The sequence below is a fragment of the Lagenorhynchus albirostris genome, chromosome 6, assembly GCF_949774975.1.
Source record: "Lagenorhynchus albirostris chromosome 6, mLagAlb1.1, whole genome shotgun sequence".
Lineage (NCBI taxonomy): Eukaryota > Metazoa > Chordata > Mammalia > Artiodactyla > Delphinidae > Lagenorhynchus > Lagenorhynchus albirostris.
Genome location: NC_083100.1, coordinates 118,847,823 through 118,868,835, shown reverse-complemented (window position 1 = coordinate 118,868,835; position 21,013 = coordinate 118,847,823). Strand labels below are relative to the sequence as shown.

General features: G+C 45.1%; 1 protein-coding gene across 2 annotated transcripts; it reads right to left on the bottom strand.

Annotated features, from left to right (window-relative positions):
* Window positions 1–3,391: 3,391 nt before the first annotated feature.
* On the bottom strand, window positions 3,392–20,477 carry PTPN18 (protein tyrosine phosphatase non-receptor type 18). 2 transcript variants are annotated; one of them, XM_060151550.1, is made up of 15 exons: window positions 20,346–20,477; window positions 18,125–18,233; window positions 17,761–17,837; window positions 17,586–17,681; window positions 17,435–17,473; window positions 7,524–7,592; window positions 6,724–6,786; window positions 6,360–6,502; window positions 5,906–5,972; window positions 5,751–5,828; window positions 5,569–5,658; window positions 5,217–5,305; window positions 4,336–4,544; window positions 3,823–3,897; window positions 3,392–3,597 (listed from the first exon to the last, which is right to left on the bottom strand). In XM_060151550.1, the coding sequence occupies exons 1-15, from the start codon at window positions 20,436–20,438 to the stop codon at window positions 3,530–3,532; spliced, it is 1,365 nt and encodes a 454-aa protein (XP_060007533.1). In that variant the 5' UTR covers window positions 20,439–20,477; the 3' UTR covers window positions 3,392–3,529. The 2 variants fall into 2 exon arrangements, with proteins under 2 accessions (XP_060007533.1, XP_060007534.1); XM_060151551.1 differs by lacking the exons at window positions 17,435–17,473; window positions 17,586–17,681; window positions 17,761–17,837; window positions 18,125–18,233 and having other exon boundaries at window positions 20,346–20,438.
* Between the last annotated feature and the right edge of the window lie 536 nt (window positions 20,478–21,013).

The following is a 21,013-nucleotide window of genomic DNA, read 5'->3' as shown; positions in this document are numbered from 1 at the left end:
TCCGCCTGCCAATGCAGGCGACATGGGTTCGAGCCCTGGTCTGGGAAGATCCCATCTGCCAAGGAGCAACTAAGCTCGTGTGCCACAACTACTGAGCCCACATGCCACAACTACTAAGGCCCGCACGCCTAGAGCCTGAAAAGAAGCCACCGCAATGAGAAGCCTGCGCACCACAACGAAGAGTAGCCCCCACTCGCCGCAACCAGAGAAAGCTCGCACAGAAATAAAGACACAATGCATCCATTAATTAATTAAGTAAATTTAATGTTTCCAGTCTTCTGCTACTACAGTGAATAACATGGTGTAACATGGGTTAATATTTTACATTTAAATCTTTGATGCATTTGGAAGTTATCTTGCTATAAGGTATATGGCTCAAACTTCGTTTTTCCTAAATGACTACTTATCATCTCAATAACCTATGTTGAATAAAACATTTTTCTGCTCACTGATTTAAAATGCAACAGTAATCAAAGACTGGAGCCACTAGATTTTAAGCAGGAGAATGTATAATTAAATTTGCTTTCATTTATTTTTGTCTTGGGTAAAGGGTGCTTTTTTGTTTTGTTTTTTGTGGTTTTTTTGTTTGTCTGGTTGGCTTTCAGGGTTTTTTTCTGGAATCTTAGTTCCCCCACCAGGGATCAAACCTGTGCCCACTGCAGTGGAAGCATGGAGTCCTATCCTCTGGACAACCAGGGAAGTCCCATGTCTTAGTTAGAGCTTTTGATATAATTATTTCAACTATATGGAATTCTGTTTTATTCTGGGGATAAGCCCTGAAAAAATAAGAAATCTTCCTTTCTATGTCCATTGTAAATATCCAGATTCACAGTCATATATGTGGCAACCCTATGATAAATATAACTTTATTGTCCCATTTTATAGACTGGAAAACTGACGCAGTGAGAAATTAAGAAAGTTGCTCAATATCACACTAGTAAGTGACTGAGTCCAAGCTATTCACCATTATGATACAGACCTGCTTAAAGAAACATCAAATGATGGAAAGTTGCCTCTTCCTTCTACCATTAGCCCCCTCTACTCTGAGACACTACTGCTTTTCCCCTCTGGTCTCCGGAGTGCAATGACTTAATATTTCTGGCTTTCAGGTTGGTTTACACTCTAAATGACACCTTCAGCCTCCTCTGCTATCAGCAGCCCCGGGGCCTCCTTCCTGCCTCTTTCCATCAAGATCTGCTCCAACTTTCACCTGTTTCCCATTCAACTGGGGAATCTCTAGTTTCTCTGCAATTCCTGGTTTCTGCTGGTCGAACTGCTTCTTGTGCAGAGACTTTACATACTTGAAAAATTAAGTCACTGTCACCAAGCACTTTGTGGTCAGGGAAGGCAAGTTTCACCCTCCTTCTACCAACACTCAAAGGGCAAATGATTTGTCTCAGGACCTGTATTGAATGTAGGGCCCTGGAGCTAATTATGGCCGAACACTTATTGAGCAGATGGTAGGCTCTTTATATTCTCTTTCACTGAATTCTCACAGTAACTGTGTGAGGGATGTGGCCTGGCTGAGCAGGTGGAGGCCTTGGTGGTCCACACTCGTCACAGACACAGGCCAGCTTTCCAACAGCCTGGGGAAGGCACTGTGTTGGGGAGGAATGACTGGGAGTCCTCCTAGATAAACCTGACATTGTCAGACAGACACTGCCAGAAGGAAGATCACGTCGGGAGGGAGGCTTACAGAGCAGGATCAGGATTTTGAAGCATCAAGTGTAAATTTACTCATCTTTTTGTCTACCTGGCGTTCCATCTCATCTGAAGGTTATATGGCTAGGTGGCCCAGTGTCTGTCCAGCTGGAGATCTGTGTGGCTCACTGAGTATCTACCTGTCTAGATGGGGTCTGTCTGGCTGCTTTCTGGCTGGGGGTCTGCATGTCTGTCCAGTCATGGGTTTGTCTGAGGATCTTTTCAAGTTAGGAGTCAGTCTGTCCGGAGTTTATTTTTCCAGCTGAGTCTACTTGGAGGTTTACCAGTCTATCAGTATGAGGTCAGTCCATGTGACTGTGAGGCTAGAGGGCTGTCTTGCTGGCTGCAGATTTGTCTGCCAAGCTGGTGGTCTGTGTGCATCTGCTCTCCAGCTCAAGGCTTGTCTGGCTAGAAGCCTGTGTGAACAGTTAGGGGTCTGACTTGTTGGGGTCCAGTCATCTGTCCAGATGGGGGTCTACGCGTTCATCTGGTTTGGGGGTCTGTTCATCCAACTTGGGATCTAGCTGGCCAGTTGGCTTGGGGTCCATTTATTTCTCTGGCTGAGGATGGTGTGTCATTGTGGCTGGGAATCTATCTGTCCGACTAGGAGTCCACCCATCCAATGGGGTCCTATGTATCTGAGGGCTAGGAGCCCATCTGGCGAGCAGGGATTCCATCTACCTGAAGATTTGCAGTGTGTGTCCAACTGGCAGATGGTCTGGGTAGTGGAGGATCTGTCTGGCTCATGATGCTTTTTCTATATGAGGGTCCATCTGCCTATGTGACCAGTCGACTGCCTGAGTGTCCACATGGGTGTCTTCCCAGCAGAAGATATATCAATTTCTCTGCCAAAATGGGGGGTCTGCCCACCTGTCTGCCTAGTTGGAAGTCTGGCTGGCTGGGTGGGGTGTCTGTGCAATCAAGGGTCCGTGTGGCTAGTATCTGCCTGGCTGGAGTCCAGTTGGCTAGTTGGGAGTCTGTGTGACCAGGTCTGTCAGGCTGTCTGCCCACATGGGGGTGGGTCTGTGTAGCTGGGAGGTCTGTCTAGCTGAGAGGACATCTGTGTCTATTCAGCTGGGGATCTCTTTACATCTGCCTGGGAGTCTGTCCAGCCAAGGTTTTATCTGGCTGATGTCCATCTAGCTGCTTAGCTGGGGGAAGTGGTCTGTCTTTTGGGTGGTCTGTTTTGCATGGAGTGGTCTGTTAGGCTGTCAGTGGGTCACTCTCTCTGGCTGGAGGTCCACCCATGGACTGTCCCTCTGAAGGTCTGGCTGTCTAAGGGAATTGCTATATGCCTGTCCAGGTTGGGATTCCATCTGTCTGCCTGCCCATCTGGGGATCTTTTCACCTGTCTGAAATCAGTCTGCTTGGCTGTTGTTATGCCTGGCTTCCATCTGTCTGAATGGTGGAAGTCAACGGGGGTCCATCCATCTCCCTGTGTTATAAGCTGAGTGTCTGAGTGAGGGAGGCTCAGATACTGAGATGAACTAGTCCTTCAAGTGGTGAAGGGGACAGTCTCCAGAAGCGTATCTGTCCATCCTTCCCTTCACAGCCGGGAGCCCTGCCCAGACTCTTGGGGTTGAATTTATTCTTGAATATGCTCAGTGTAACCTCACCAGCCATCGTCAACCAACTACCTCCCCAAGCCTCACGCCTTGAACGTTATGATCACTGAGGCAAAGCCCCCATATTTTCCACACTGAGAAACTTTTATTTTGATTCAGCCCAGCAACCCCATTCCCAGCACGTCACAGAGTAGAGCACGGCCCTCAGCAGTCCAGGAACCCACGTGGACCAGGCAGCCAACAGGCAGGCAAGGGCGCTGCACTCACACGCGGGTCCACTCGGCAGGCGGGTCCCGGGGTCCTTTAGGCCTTCCAATGCGCAGGTTGAAGCCTGGAAAAGGAAGGACACCGTAGGGATCACGGAGAAGCTGAGGTGCAGAGAGGTAGGCAACTCGTGGAAAGTCACCCCCAAGCCTCCAGGCCCTCACGGTTTGCTGCTGACACATCCACAGGACTCCGAGGGCGTGTGTTTTCCTAACACCATCTTAAAGCCCCAAATGCCTGGGATTCAGTTAAAACTGTAGAGAGTCCCAGCGACCCAGGCTGTCTGACTTACCTAGCCCACCAGTCTGAGCTCCATCTACCACGTCCTCGTAGGCGCCAGGCCCTGCTGGGCTTTGGTCAACAGGAACTGCGGGCAGAAAACCACCTAACAGATCGGCTCAGGCCGCCCCTCGAAGTTCCGGAGAGCCACTCGGAGGCAAATGCGCATCCTCCCAGGCCAGAGAAGGCAGGCTGGGGGCCGGGCGCCGGGGCCCAGCAGGAGGGTGCGTGGCCAGGGGCGTGACCAAATCGGAGACCTCCGCCCAGACTAGGTGGTCGGGCCAGAGACCGCGGTTTGGCCCGGGACGCTTCCGGGCGTGACCAGAGGACGGGCGGTTGTCCCAGAGGCGTGGCCGGGGAAGCCAGGACGTCAGCCTCCGGGGCGTGACCGGGCCGGACTCGGTGGAGGGGGGGTGGGGGTTCTCGTGGCCTCCAGACCCTCCAGACCGCAGCCACAGGGGGTCGTGAGACGGAGCAGGTCTGGGCCAGCCCTCCCCAGCCCCGCGCCCGGGCCGCGTCGACTTACCGCGGCCGGGCAGCGGCCCGCGCCCGTCCTCCGCGTGCGCCTGGGGCCGCCGGGCGCGCGGCGTCACCTGGCTGTAGAGGGGCGTCTCCTCCGCGCCGCGCGCCCGCGCGCCCGCCCCTGTCCCGGTGCCCGCGGGGGCCGCGCGCTTCTGCACCACAGCGTACGTGTCGGCCATGGCGAGGCCCGGGGGCCCGGGTACCGAGATGCTCCTGCGGGTGGGGAGGAAGTGAAGCGGCGGCGCCGAGGCTGGGGAGGGAGGGGGCAGCGCGCTCGGCGCGCAAACCACCGGCTTCCTTCCCGCCCGAGGCGGCGCGCAGTTACGGAGCGAGGAGGTGGAGGTGGTAGCGTCTCTGGGGAAAGGGGTCTCGTCTCTGTGTCCCTAGCGCCCAGCAGGTTGGGTGGATGAAGGAAGGAAGGGGCCAGCCTGGCAGGTGAATGGGGCAAGATATTGGTATTGAGGATTGGTCATTTCTGTGTAGTTGTCTGTTGAATAAATGAATGAGGAAGTGACATCTAAAGAGAAGCAAGGGAGAGTCTCAAAATGGAGGGCTGGTCTCAGGGACCAAGGGCTGAAGTCTCTGCTGCACCCGACATGAGGCCTTACAGTTGGGTGGCCTCAAAAAATATCTGCTGAATTAACGAGTGGAAAAGCGAGGAGAGAACTAACATCGGGAGCTAGCCTGAGGGGCAGAGGCAATGGATCTCTGGGATTAAAGAATCATCTTGTGGAGGGTTCCCAGAGGTCAGCTGCAAGAAAGGGCCAGTGAATATTTGGTGAACTGAACGGCAAGGAAGGGGCTGGTGTTTCAAGGGTGAGGAAAGGGCCAGCCTCCAAGGACGAGAAAGTGAAAATGGAAGACTGAGGGGAGGGGGCTGGGTACCTGAGGACCCCGCTGGATGGGCGGGCTGTGGCAGGAAGGGTGTGGGAAGTCCGGAGGGAGAAGGCATCATCGTAGAGTGGGGCACAATTCTGGGGAAAGGCAGGAGGGAAAGGCATGAGGCTTCGGAGGACGCTATCCAGGCTCCTAGTGGTGCGAGGTCACTGTGGGCTCTGTGGGGGAAGCTTAAGAGGGGACAGTGATAAGGGAGCAAGGAGGAGGACAAAGGTAGATATCATAGTGCGTCAGTCCCTGCTCCCGGAGGGAGTCCAAGGGCTGGATGCTGGCGCTGGTGGTGGCCATAGACCTCTGCTCTGGGTCCTGGTCTCTGAGGATTGGAAGGGGGCCTTGGTACCTCCTTGAGGTTCTGGTAGTGAGGGCTGGCATTTTGGAGCGCTGAGAGGAACATCTGAGCCACTGTGTGGTACAGGAACCTGTACTGCTCCTGAAGGGGTGGGGGAGGGAAGAGGGGTCATCGAGAAGGAAAGACCAGAACAGGAGGGATATGTCCTTGGAACGAGGAGACCTGGCTCCCACCTCTGTCTGTATGGCTGCAGGCCGCTGCCTCCGAATCTCGAGGACCACACTGAAGAGGCTGAAGTTAGGTGGGATCATCTAGGGCAGAGAGATGGGCACTTGAGCAGGACCTTATAGGCACAGGACCCACACTGCGCTGTATGCCCTCTTCATACCTGGGTCAGAAGCAGCTGTCTCACATAATCCAGGGTGCACAGGACACCTGTTCGCCCACAGCCCGCGCTGACAAGTGAGAATCAGAGTGAGCTTGGTCAGGGCCTGCCTGCAACCCCTTTTAAAGGGGGCATTTGGGGCTGGGGGTGAGGGCCTTAATGGAGTGTCCCCTGCAGCACTTTTTGATTCCCAGAATCCCAGATTATAATTTGAAAGGAAAACCTTTCTAATTGCTTATATTTGTTGAGCATCAACTGTGTACTTACTCCCTAGCAGTCTGTGCTCAATAAATACTAACCATTTCAGCTGCAACTTGAGCAAGTGTGGCCTCACGTTTCTTGAAACAGGCACTCAGACTGTAAGACTGGCTCCAAGCCCTGCACTATCCTCCCTGTCCCCTCTCCACCACCATCCCCTCTGTCTCACCAGACCCCCATAAAGCCCATTTTCCTAAACCTGCAGTGGACACAGAGGGGGCTGGGGCCAGATCCCTGGAGGCGCCGGGCTTCCTCCACCATGGCGAGCACGTGGTCGGGATTGCTAGGGACCCCTCTGTCTGGCCAGGACATATACTGCAGCTGGTACACAGAGCGGGATTCCTGAAACATAGGAAATGAGGGGCAAAGAATAAAAAAAGAAAGAAATGCATTTATTGAGCCCCTGTTACATGTCAGCCCTAGTTCTCTACATCCTCCGTTTAAATGCAACAGATAATAACTGAAGAGATGGGTACTATTGTTAATGCACATTTTACAGATGAGAAAACAGAGACAGGAAACAGCTCTCCCTATGTAGGAGTCTCCTCCTCCCCTTTCAGTACCTTCTGGAAGGTGACCTGAAGAGTCCTGAGCGTGATGTCTGCATTCAGCCATGTCTCCCTTGTCTGTGGATATGGGGCATGTGAGAAGAGGGCAGAGAACAAAGATCACAGGTGCCAAAAGACGTATTTACAAAAAACAAAGCGTTTCTGATTAAAAATCAAATACAGGGAGTTCCCTGGTGGCCTAGTGGTTAGAATTCTGGGCTTTCACTGCCATGGCCTGGGTTCAATCCCTGGTCAGGGAACTGAGATCCTGCAAGCCATGCAGCATGGCCCCCCCAAAAAAAACAAAAGAAAAATCAAATACAAACAACATATTTTTTAAAATTAATTTAGCCCGAATATCTCCCATGGCTTTTGTGAAGGAAACATTTCACAAAGGGGAGAAAGAGGAACTATGATTAAATATCCAACAAGCTCATTTACAGTGAAACAAAGAAACGTCTTTTGTTCTAAAACAAGTTTCATTGTATTTATTCAATACCAATTGTATTTATGACTTATGAGAGATTTTCCTGAGTTCTTTTGAAAGGGTAAGGGAAATAAGAATTTTAAGAACCTAACCAGGCACATGAACATTTACAGAGATAACCATGATAGTAGTTAAAATGCAAAAACAGTATATAATGAGTTCTGACTATTTGCAATGCTAATACCAGCGCGCTCCCTGCAGTGTGAGTGGGACTGTGGGAAAACTGTTCAGGCCCAGCCCAAAAGCTTTCCACTCAGAATCATCTGTGAAATCTTCCACAACATCCGAGACTTCATTAAGTGCTGTTCCCACCTCTGCCCCAGCTCACCAGAGTGATGCAGAAAAGCCCAATCTGCAGTGGCTCCTGTTCTTGGGCCCAATAACGCTCACACTTTTTCTGCAAAAGGCAAGGGGAAAAGCGCAGAGAGTGAAGAGGGGGAGTCTGCCTCAAAGTTCAGATCAACACGTGCACACCCCGCATGGGACAGCTCAGGTTGCTGGTGGAAGCACAGACAACTGAAACTTCAAAGGAGGCCATGCAGCAGAACCTCATCAGAGTAAACACAGACAGACTCAATGGAGATGTGAGCTTCTGACTGTGCAGGAGGAAGACAGTCCAGAATATTCTACTTCTGTAAGCAACTGAAAACCTGGACAAAATATATGAGCCACTATTTTCAGACACTGGTCCACAGCCTTGCAGGACTGTGATCACTGAACAACGGGAAACACATGAGTCAAACCTTATGACCTCCCCAGCTTACTGCCAAGAGGCAGTAACCAGGCTGCAGAACCTGGAGAGTTTGATGAGCCCACTGAGTTGAGGAACCAGAGATCTTGGCTCGGGGAGGCCAAGGCAGAGGTCTTGAGAGAACAGCACTATGCAAACAAAAGCAAAGAACTCCAGAAGTCTGCATAGGGGTCCCCTTAAGTCTTTAGCTGAATAATGATCTGGGCACATATGACACGAAACCCCATGAAGCTAGGAAGGAATAACTTCCCTTGAAGGAATAATAGCTAGGGAACTATAAGATGAACATTTCCTAGGGCTCAGAGTGGGACAGAAATAATTTACATTTCCTCCAGCCACAGTGGAGAGACCTGAGTGATTAAAAGGGGCATTCAGTAGGGAACCTGAAGGATCAAACACTGAAAGTAGAAGAACTTAGTTCTAGAATAAAGGCTTCTCTAGACTCGCCCTACAAAAGCTTAGAAACAAACCTTAAAATGATCAAATATCTAAAAGTAACTTAACTGCCTTCTACAAAAAGTCCAACATTTTTAAAGGAAGGTAAAAAATCCAAAATTTACTTTTGTAAAATTTAAAATATTGAGCATCCAATAAAAATTTACTAGACATACAAAGAAGCAAGAAAATATGACCTATACCCAGGAGAAAAAGCAGCAGAAAAAGACCCAATAGAGATGAGGAAACAAGCAGACAAAGACTTTGAAACAGCCTTTATAAATATTATAAATATGTTCAAAAATGAAAAGGGAACCACAAAAGGGATGAAAGTGAAATAAAAGATATAAAAAAGACCTAAATGGAACTTCTAGAGAGGAAAAATAAAATATATGAAATAAAAAATTCACTGTCTAAGACCCATGAAAAGATGTTCAACATCAGTAATTATTAGAGAAATGCAAATCAAAACTACAATGAGGTACCGCCTCACACTGGTCAGAATGGCCATCATGAAAATGTCTACAAATAACAAATGCTGGAGAGGGTGTGGGGAAAAGAGAACCTCCCACATTGCTGGTGGGAATGTAAATTGATGCAGCCACTATGGAAAACAGTACGGAGGTTCCTCAAAAAACTAAAAATAGAGTTACCATATGATCCAGCAATCTCACTCCTGGGCATACATCCGGACAAAGCTATAATTTGAAGAGATACATGCACCCCTGTGTTCATAGCAGCACTACTCAAAATAGCTAAGACATGGAAACAACCTAAATGTCTATCGACAGATGAATGGGTAAAGAAGATGAGGTATATATATACAATATACTCAGCCATAAAAAAGAATGAAATAATGCCATTTGCAGCAACATGGATGGACCTAGAGATTATCATACTAAGGGAAGTAAGTCAGAAAGAGAAAGACAAATACCATAGGATATCACTAAATATCTAACATATGACACAAATAAATTTATCTACAAAACAGAAACAGACTCAGAGAGATACAGAACAGACTTGTAGTTGCTGTGGGCAAGGGGGTGGGGAGGGATGGACTGGAAGTTTGGGATTAGCAAATGCAAACTATTATATATAGAATGGATAAACAACAAGGTCCTACTGTATAGCACAGGGAACTGTATTCAATATCCTGTGATAAACCATAATGGAAAAGAATATGAAAAAAAATTCACTCTCTAATAGCAGATTAGACACCAGAAGATCAGTGAACACAAAGGCATAGCAATAGAAACTATTCAAAATGAAAAAGAGAGAGAAAAACTGGGGAAAAAAACTAAGAGAGAGAATCAGATACCTGTGGAAATATATATCAAGTGGCCTAATGTATGTGTACCTGGAGTCCAGAAGGAGAGGAGAGGGGAGAATAGAAGCTATTTTTGAATAAACAATAGCTGGAAAATTTTCCAAATTTGATGAAACTATGAACCCACAGATCCAAGAAGGTCAATGAACCAGAGGGAGAATAATCATAAAGAAAGCCACACCAAGGTAGCTCATGATCAAATTGCTGAAAAACAATGATAAAGAAAAAAATGTTAAAAGCATCACACATAAAAAAGACACATTACATACTGAGGAATAAGGATGACAGCAGAATTTTGTTAGAAACTCTGCAAGCCAGAGATCAATGCTGTGACACCCTAAAAATGCTGAAATTAAAAAAACTTTCAGACAAAAGCTGAGAGACTTTGTCACAAGCAAAACTGCACTATGAGAAATATTATAGTAAGCTTTTCATACAAAAGGAACCAGGTGGAATACAGACCCACACAAAGGGATGAAAAGTAAAGAAAAAGGTAAATATGTAGCTAAATGTAAAAGGTATTTCTCATTTTTAACATCTTTAAAAGATAATCTAGTGAATTTTACCAGAAAAGGAGGAATTAATAGCAATCCTTCACAAACTTTTCCAAAAAATTGAAGGAACATTTGCCAACATATTTTATGAGACCAGTATTACTCTGCTACCAAAACCAGACAGATATCACAAGAAAAGAAAACTACTAAGCAGCGTCTCAAGAATATAGACAGAAGAATCCTCAATACAATATTAACAAAGGATTTTACACAGGATCAGGTGGGATTAATCCCAGGAACACATATATGAAAATCAATACATGAAGGTCAATCAATATCATATACCATAATAATAGAAAATGAAACAAAAACACATCATCAACTTAATAGATGCAGAAAAAAAATCTGAACAAAATCCAATACATTTTCATATAAAAATATGAAAGGAACTAGACATAGAAAGGAAATTCCCCATCTTGATTTAAAAAGCAAAACCAACAACAACAAAAAATATCTACCAAAACCTACAGCTAACCTAATACTTAATGGTGAAAGACTGAATGTTTTGTGCTTAAGATCAGGAACAAGACAAGAATGTTTGCACTTTTTTGTACTGGAAGTTGTAGACAGTGCAATTAGGAAAAAAGAAATGAAGGAAGGAAAGGAGGGAAGGTAGGAGGGAGGAAGCAAGAGAGAGAAAAAAGAAAAGGAAAGGAAAGGAAAGAAAAGAAAAAAAAAGATAGGGAGAGAAGGAAGAAGAAAGAAAGGAAGGGAGGTTACCCAGATTGGAAAGGAAGAAGCAAAAGTATGTCAACTTGCAGATAGCATGATATTATATATAGAAAACCCTAAAGAATGCACACACACACACACACACACACACACACACACACACACACACACACACACTATTAGAACTAATAAGCGAGTTCGGCAAGGTTGCAGGATACAAAGTCAATATAGAAAAATCAACTGTATTTTCATATTTAAAAAGCTATTATTTGCAATACCTCCCACCCACCCCCAGAATTGATAGATTCAATGAAATCCTTATCAGAATCCTAGAAGGCTTTTTGAAGATATGGGCAAGCTGATCTTAACATTAATATATAAACAATATGTTAACATTAATAAATGTGTTATGGATTCCCAAGACTGCCCTCAGGTTTGATGACTCAACAGGAGGGCTCACAGGACTCAGCATAGAGTTGTACTTGTGGCTACAATTTATCACAATGAAAGGTTACAGGATAAAACAGCAAAGGGAGAAGGCGCACAGGGTGAAGTCTGCAGGAAACAGGGTGCCAGCTTCCAAGGTTCTTCTCCCAGTGGAGTCACATAGAATGTGCTTAATTCCTCCAGAATGAGTTGTGACCACACATGTGAAATGTTCACAGGGACATTTAGGAATTCAGTGCCCAGGGTTTTTACTGGGGGACTCTATGTGGTATGTAGGCACCTCTGACTAGCATGTGACAAAACTTCAGACTCCCAGAGGGAAAGCAGATGTTCACATAAACCTACTGTCACATAGACACGTTGTTTGTATAAACAGTTTAGGCATGGTGAGCCACTCTTATTAGAAATCCAATTTCCAGTCAAGAGCCAACCTTGCAGGAAGTTCTTTTTAAGCATAAGCATTTATGCCTGATATGTTAACTCTTTTCTGCATGGCAAGTGACCCAGAATAGCCAAAACAATCTTGCAAAAAGAAGAACAAATTTGGAGGACTCACACTTCCTGATTTCAAAACTTACCACAAACCTACAATACCATGTAGTACTGGCACAAAGATAGACATGTCGATCAATGGAATAGAATTGAGAGTCCAGAAATAAACCTTTACGTGTACACTCAATTGATTTTCAACAAAGTACCAAGACCATTCAATGGGGAAAGCACAGTCTTTTTAACAAATGGTGCTAGGACAACTGGGTATCTATAAACAAAAGAATGAATTTGGACCGCTGTCTTACACCATATACAAAAATTAACTCAAAATGAATCAGAGACCTAAACATAAGAGAGAAAACTATAAAACACTTAGAAGAAAACATAGGAGTAAATCTTTTTGACCTTTCGTTAGACAATGACTTGTTAGATACAACATCAAAAGCACATCAAAACAATAGATTGGAAGTCTTCAAAATTAAAAATTGTTTGTGCTTCGAAGGACACTATAAAGAAAATGAAAAGACACCCACACAATGGAAAAAAATATTTCTAAATCATATACTGATAAGGGACTTGTATTCAGAAGAATTCTTACAACCCAATAATAAAAAGACAAATAACCCAATTAAAAAATGGGCAAAGGACCGAAACAAATATTTCTCCAAAGAAGACATACAAATGGAAAAATAAGCACATGAAAAGATGTTTGGTAAATGTAAACCAAATCCACAAATCCACCTCATTAGGCAAATGCAAACCAAAACTGCAATGAGATACCACTTCCCATCCATTAGGATGGCTAATAAAAACAAAAGTGAAAACAGAAAATAACATGTCTTGGTGAGTGTTTGGAAAAATGGAACACTTGTGCATTGCTGGTGAGAATATAAGGTGGTCCAGCCACTGTGGAAAGCAACAACAACAAAATTAAACACAGAATTGCCATATGATCCAGTAATTAATTCTACTACCCAAAAGAATTGAAAACAAGGACTCAAAACAGATACTTATGTACTAATGTTCATAGCAGCACTATCACAGTAACCAAAAGGTAGAAACAACCCAAATGTCCATCAACAGGTGAATGGATAAACAAAATGTGGTACATACATACAATGAAATGTTATTCAGCCTTAAAAAGAATGAAATTCTGATACACTCTACAACATGGATGAACCTTGAAAACCTGATAAATGAAATAAGTCAGACACAAAAGAACAAGTATTGTATGACTCCACTGATATGAGGTACATAGAAGAGGCAAATTAATAGAGACAGAAAGTAGAATAAAGGCTACCAACAGCTGCAGGAAGGGGAAATGGGAAGAAACTGTTAAATGGATACAGAGTTTCTGTTTGGGATGATGAACAAGTTCTGGAATTGGACAGTGGTAACGGTTTGCAACACTGTGAGTGTACTTAATGTTCCCACATTGTACACTTGAGATCGTTAAAATGGCAAAATTTATGTTATGTATATTTTACCACAACTGAAAAAAAAAAAAAGACCCAATGAGTACAACTTCACATCAAACAGGATAGCAAAAATGAAAAAGACAGACAATAACAAGTGTTGGTAAGAATGTGGAGAAATTGGAACCTTCATACATTGCTGGTTGAAATGTAAAATGATATAGCCACTGTGGAAAACAGTTTGATAGTTCCTCAAAATGTTAAAAATAGAGTTTACCATATGACCCAGCAATTCTACTTCTAGGTATATATCCAAGAGAAATGAAAACATACTTCTACACAAAAACTTTCACATGAATGTTTATAGCAGCAATATTCATAATCACCAAAAAGTGGAAACAGCTCAAATTCTATGAAGTGATTAATGGATATATAGAATGTGGTAGATCCATTCAATGGAATGTTATTCAGCAATAAGAATGGGTGAAGTATTGATACATGCTACAATATACATTAGCCTTCAAACACAACCTTAGTGAAAGAAGCCAGTCATGAAAGACAACATATCATATGATTCCAGTTATAGGAAAAGTCCAGAGTGGGCAAATCTACAGAGACTAAAAATAGATTAGTAGTTGCCTAGGGTGGAGTTTGGTAGGAAATGCAGCATGACTGCTAATAGACACAAGGCTTCTTTATGGGGTGATGAAAAGGTTCTGAAATTCATTGTGGTGATGACTGTATAACTCAGGAATATATTAACAACAATTGAATTGCACACTTTAGATGGATGAATTGTATCTCAATAAAGTTGTTTTTTTAAAGATAATCTGTAGGAAAAATAATAGCAGTGTGTTGTGTAGTATATTTTAAATTTGGAATCAAACCTAGGGCAACAATAGCTTGAAGCATGGAAAGAGAAAATTGAAATATGCTATTGTAAAGTTCTCACATTTTACATGAAATGATATAATATTATTTGAATATAGAATGTGATAAGTACACATTCCACTAAGAACACAAGCACATAATACAAAGAGGTATAACTAATAAGTGAATAATGACTGTGAAACAGAGTCATAAAAATTCGCAGTAAAAAAGAAGACAGAAAATAAGAAAGGAACAAAGAACCGATGGAACAAATAGAAAACAAATAGCAAAATCATAGATTTAGACACATTATTGGCACATTAAAGACTAAATACTCCAATTAAAGGCAGAGATTGTCAGACTGGATAAAAAAGTAAGTACCCACAATATGCCAGCTATAACAAACACAGTTTAAAAATAAAAATGGGGAATTCCCTGGAAGTCCAGTGGTTAGGACTCTGCACTTCCATTGCAGGGGGCATGGGTTCAATCCCTGCTCAGGGAACTAAGAGGCTGCAAGCCCCGTGGTGCAGCCAAAAAAATAAATAAAATAAATAAAAATGAACACAGATAAAAAGTAAAAGAATTAAAATAGAGATATCATGCACACTCTAATCTAAAGAAGTTTAAATGGCTATATTAATATCAAAGTACACTTTAGAGAAAGGGATATTACCCTTTTCCTTTTAGAGATAAAAGGGACATTACATATTGAAAACAGGATTGATTCATCAGGAAGACATAATCCTAACTGTATAAGCACTCAATTATAGAGTTGTAAAATATCTGAAGCAAAAACTGACAGAACTGAAAGGAGAAGTAGATAAATCTAAAATCAGAGTTAGAGATTTCAACACTCCTCTTTCAGCAAATAATAGGACAAGTAGATGAAAAAAAGTAAGAATAGGGACTTCCCTGGTAGTCCAGTGGTTAAGACTCTGCCCTTCCACTGCAGGGGGCACCCTTCCAGTGCAGTGGGCACAGGTTCGGTCCCTGGTCAGGGGAGCTATGATCCCACATGCCACATGGCCAAAAAGAAAAAAAAAAGGTAAGAATAATAAGATTTGAATAATACTATTGAGAAACTTGTCCTAATTCACAGTTATAGAACAGCTGGAAGTTTCAACACTCCTCTCTTGGCAATTGATGGAACATTTAGAGAAAAGAAATCAGTAAGGATATAGAAGATACAGTAAAGATATAGAAGATATTAAAGTGTCTTTCAAAAAGACACAATCAATTTGACCTAACTGATATTTATAGAACACTCCACTCAACAAAGCAGAATACACATTCTTTTCAAGTGCACACAAAACATTTACCAAGATAGATCACATTCATGGCCACAAAACAAGTTTCAGTACATTTAAATCATATAAAGTTGTTCTTTGACCACAATGGAACTGAAAATTAATAACAGGAAAATATATGGAAAAGCCCCCAAATATTTGGAATTTAAGCACAGCCATGGTCAAATACCATTGGTCAAAGAAGAAATCACAAGGGAAAGTAGAAAATATTTTGAGCTAACTGAAAAAAAAGACACTACATACCAGTTTGTGAGATGTAGCTAGAGCACTGCATAGAAAAAAATGAATGATATTAAATACTTATATGTGGGGACTTCCCTGGTGGTCCAGTGGTTAAGAATCCATTTTGCAATGCAGGGGATGCCAGTTTGATCCCTGGTCGGGGAACTAAAATCCCACATACCACAGGGCAACTAAGCCCACGTGCCGCAACTAGAGAGCCCATGTACTGCAACTAGAGAGCCCATGTGCCACAACTACAGCCCATGCACTTTGGAGCCCGTGCGCCACAGCTACAGAGCCCACATGCTCCAGAGCCCTCATGCCGCAACTACTGAGCCTGCGCACCACAACTAGAGAGAAGCTTGCGCACCGCAACTAAGAGCCCACGCACCGCAACAAAAAGATCCCCAATGCCGCAACTAAGACCCCATGCAGCCAAAAAGTAAATATTTTTTAAAATACTTATATGTGAAAAAAATCACAAATCTATTATCTAAGCTTAAGGAACTAGAAAAAAAAAGAGCAAGTTAAACCTAAACCAGAAGGAAGGAAATGATAAAGGGAAGAAATTAATGAAATAAACATGAAAAAAATAGAGAAAATGAATGAAACTCAAAGCTGCTTCTTTGAAAAAATAATAAAATTGATAAGCCTCTAGCCCAGAGATTGGCTAACTTTCTATAAATGGCCAGATAATAATAGTTTAGACTTTGTGAGCCATACAATGTACTTAATTTGCAACTACTGAACTTGGCCATTGTAGCATGAAAGCAGGTATACACACTATGTAAACAAATGAGTGTGGCTATGTTCTTATACATTTTTATTTACAAAAACAGGCAGCAGGACAGATTTAGTACAACAACTAAAGTTTGCTTGTCTTTATTCTTGCCAGACCAATGTAGGAGAGAGAGACAGACAGACGACCAACTATCAAAATTAGGAATGAAGAAGGTACATCACTACAGATTGTACAGACTCCATGATCAGCCAGCCATCCCGGGGCAGTACTTACCCCACCCCCAGCCCTGTCCATGGAGCACGCCAGGATGCAGAAACCATGTGCCTTCAATGTTGACATACATTCTTTGAGTAACTAATTTATGCTAATGGGCAAAACAAAGATCCCTGCCCTCATGGAACTTTTCTTCTTATCAGGAAGACAGAATAAACAATATACATAACACATTTGTAGATTATCTTGTATGTTAGAAGTTGGTAAGAACTGTGAAGAAAAAAATGAAAGTAGGACAAGGGAAGGAGAGTGAGAGTGCTTGGAGTTCCAAATGGGTGAGATCCAGGAAGATCTCATTGAGGAAGTAGCATTTGAGCCAAGACCTGAAGGTGGTGATGGAGCAGGCCAAGGGGAAAATGTCCCAGGGAACAAAGCATAGGACCCGAGGCAGAACAAAGGCCAGGGTGGTTGGAGTGGAGTGAATAAAGGGGAGAAAGGTGGAAAGAGAGATCAGAGCTGTACTGGGGAAGCCACAGTTACAGGGCCTTATGGTCTATGGTATGGAATGGGGCGGGAAGATCAGCAGGAGAGGGGTTGAGCCCCATGAATAAAAGGTAAAAGATCAACAAAAAAATTAAAGATAGTAATAGTGGGCTTAGCAGAGGTACAGTGAGGGTCACACCAAGAACTGGGCCATTGAGTCATGGCATCAGGGAAGAGGAGCTAGCAAGATTTCTCCTGTCTCCTCTCTGCACAAGGATATGCATTCTAGGGGCTGAGGACACCTACCTGCCCATTTTCAATCTCCTGACAGGCCATCAGGATCACCTAGACAAGAGGGGTAAGGGGAAAGGGAGGAGATTTGGTTTAGGGGGTGTGGTTATCAGGGCCAAGGGAGGACCCAGAATGTTGGACATACCTCACCCCCCCCAAAGCTGACCTTGACCCCAAACTCCCAGATCAGGCGCCAGAAGTCTAGCAAGGTGTGAGGCAGGGGTCCTTGCGTGGCGATGTAGGCCTGGCTTCCATCTGTGCCCTGGTAAAGGCTAAGTTCACTATGGAGATCCCGCTGTCCCCTCCACCACCTCTGCCCCTTCCCTAACACCCAGCCTGACCCTGATGAAGTTGCCATTGATGTAGTCTCCATGTCCCTCTTCCTGGAGCAGGGAAAGGATCACTCGTGTCTTATCGTCTGCCAGCGGGAGAGGTGAGAAACGTGGAGTTTGTGGGTGACAGGGGCCTTGACGGCCTCCCAGATGAAAGCCAGCAGGGGACAGCATACCTAGCAGGGATCCCATCGAGGTGCACTCGCAGACTGCTGGAGAGAAATGCAGCCACAGCAAGGCCCTGGGAGGGAGAGTTCTGGGGGCCCAGTGGTGGCACGGGGATCCGGGCTAACACCTGCACTGCCTCGGGGTGCGGGCATGCAAAGCAGCACCGACTCCCTCCAGAAGGTCCCCACTCCCACCCCCAACTTACATGGCAGCACATCTTTGTAGCGGTTCTTCCTCACATTTTCTGGTCGACTGCCGGCCTCAGTGGAACACACGCTGTCTGTCTTCCAGGAGGCTGAGCGGGCCCGGATGTCCTGGTGGGAGGACAGAAAGAAGACCCGGGAGAGGGAGGAGAGAGCAAGAGAGGAGCCAGGTTAGGGTCCTGGGACACTGAGACTCTCACAGGGATACACAGCACGTGGCCTGTGAGAGGTGAGTGCAGTGCCCAGATAGCACAGGGCCTGCTAATTATGATTCCATAATAGTAGCGACTCAGAGTGCTTTCTCTGTGCCAGGCTCTGTGTGAGGGCATTGAACCACCTGCAAGGTCCCTCCAAAGTGGGTACTATTATTGACGTCCCCATCATGCCGGTGAGAAAGCTGAGGCACCACATGTTTGAGTGACTTGCTCAAAGTCCCACCCAGGAAGTGGCACAGTGAGTGAGTGAGTATTGAACTCAGACCTCTGAGCATCTACCCCCTGTACACTCAATGTGTATTTACATTGTATTGTGAACAATAATTGTAATATATTATGCATTTAAAATAACAAACATGGTGATACACAATATATAAGACAATATACAATGCATATGAATTATAATGAATAACATTACTTATGTAACTAGATACTATAGGTGCTTTACTACTGTTCCATTATTATAATTAGTGAATAGCATTACCATCATCAAGTATTCATAATCATGATGATAATAAGTAACACCTACCAAGCCCCCTGATGAGTGCAAGCCACCATTCTAAGTGTTCTTATGCCCATCAAGTCATTTACATCCTCGTGGACACACTAGTGTAGTGGGTACCACTATTAATATTTTTACTATATAGATGAGGAAACCAAGGCCTAGAGAAGCCCAAAGACTCCTGTGAGTACAGGAGGCTGCCTGCAGGAGGGTGGTCTCCAGCAGCTGGCACTGCTTACTGTCCCAGACTGGACCCAGACCCGGATGGACATGGTGTCATGTACTACCTGGATATTATGTTTACATTTATTATGTACATTTTCATATTGAATAAATTATATATTTTGCATTTATTATGCATTTCTTATATATGATATTTATTTTTATATTTGTGTAAATTTAGATTTATCTTAAACTTCTTTTATCTATTTATTACATATTTTATTACTTAGGAACTTCAATAACTGCTTATTTGATAAATTATAATTCTATGTTGTATTTATGTGTATTCTACTGTTTTAAGAAGTTAACTAATGTTATTGTGTAAATTATAGTTTACAATCATATTTATACATATTCACTATATATTTTCTATTTATTAATAAAATTATTTCATAAATGTTTGTTATCTATTTTTATTATACTCAACGATATATAGTCATTTATTAGATACATACATATATTTACCAAACTTATTTCTAAATTTGAGATGTCACCATATATTGTATTTGCATAGCACGTTTCCATGTTATTATATTTAAAATACCTCAGTACATGTAGATGCGATGCCTACGACGCTGCTGCGTTAGCATTCTTTACATACAGCTTGCACTACCCCATTGTAAAGTTTAGAATATTTATAACTAGTGACAAAGGCGCCTACAAAGTGAGAGCTCAAGATGTGCTAAGCGCTTTTTACCCACACCGGTTGTTTTAATCCTCAGGCCAGTTGAGTCATCAATGTCCGCATTTCACCCAAGGAGAAACTGAGGCCAGAGGGACCGGATAAAGCGCCACAGGCCACAGCGCCTATTAGAGCCGGCGTCCACACACTCGCCGCAGCGGGGCCTCTTGGTTCCTCTTTCCCCAGCCCCTTCCTCCCCAGGACCACAGGAGTGACTGCCTGGTCGCCTGGAGCGGCCGGGCGTCGCGTGTCCAGCGCAGGTGAGCGCCTGCCCTGCTCAGCAACCGGACGATTCTGGGAGCGCGGCAAGGGCGCAGGGACCCGAGGGCGTGTGCGGCCCCGCCCGACCCGGCCGTGGACATAGCCCTCTGGGACCTACTGGCAGAGGATGAAGACAGACAGGGAGAGAGGGCGACAGAGAGAGGTGCTGGGGAGAGAAAAACAGAGAGATCTCGAGGCGAGGAGATGCCCCTGGAGGCCGAGAGAGAGACGACAGAGAGAGAGAGGCAAAGCGCAGCAGGGTGCACAGGAGAGCAGACGTCTGGACCATCCAGGGCAAGGAGCCGAAGCGCGGCGCGCTGCCGGCCAACTCGGCCACTCACGCTGAACTCGTAGGCGAGGACCGCCCCCTCCCGGACTCCCCGTGCCTCCAGTTGCTCCAAGAAGCTCCTCGCCGCGTCCAAGCTGCAGCTCATGGCGCTGCCGGCTAGCGATGCCCAGTCCACCTGTGGCGCTCCGCGCTCCCACCTAGTGTAGACTCCGTGGGAGGCTGCCGAGGCCCCGCCTCAGATCTCGCCAGCCAATGGAAGTGCGCAGCGGCGGACAGGGCGCTCCCCTCGGCCAATGACACTCAGAGCCCGCCCCAGCCTCGCCTACAGGCTCCCGGACCGGGGCGGCTGCCTGAGCGCTTGGTTCACCCGGGGTGGGCCAGGGACGTGGATCCTGCGCTGGCTCTTCCCTTTTTTATGGCCTCCGCGTGAGCTGGCTGAGTCCGCACGGTCCCATGGCCACTTCCTCTCTCTTGGACCCGGGGTCCGCGCCCGGGCAGGGCGGATGGCTGCATGCCCTCGCCCGGCCTCCCCGGCTCTGTCTTCTGGGAGCTAGGCTGTGTCCGGATCCGAGCCGGGGTGGCGTGGCAGGTGTGAGTAAAGACGGTCGCCGAGACCGAGCTGCAACTCCTGCCTGGGGGACCCCGGGTGGGGACCATCCCGCGCTTTGCGCTTCGGCGGGGTCCGAGGGAGGTCGGGAGAGGTAGCCGCGGGGGAAAATG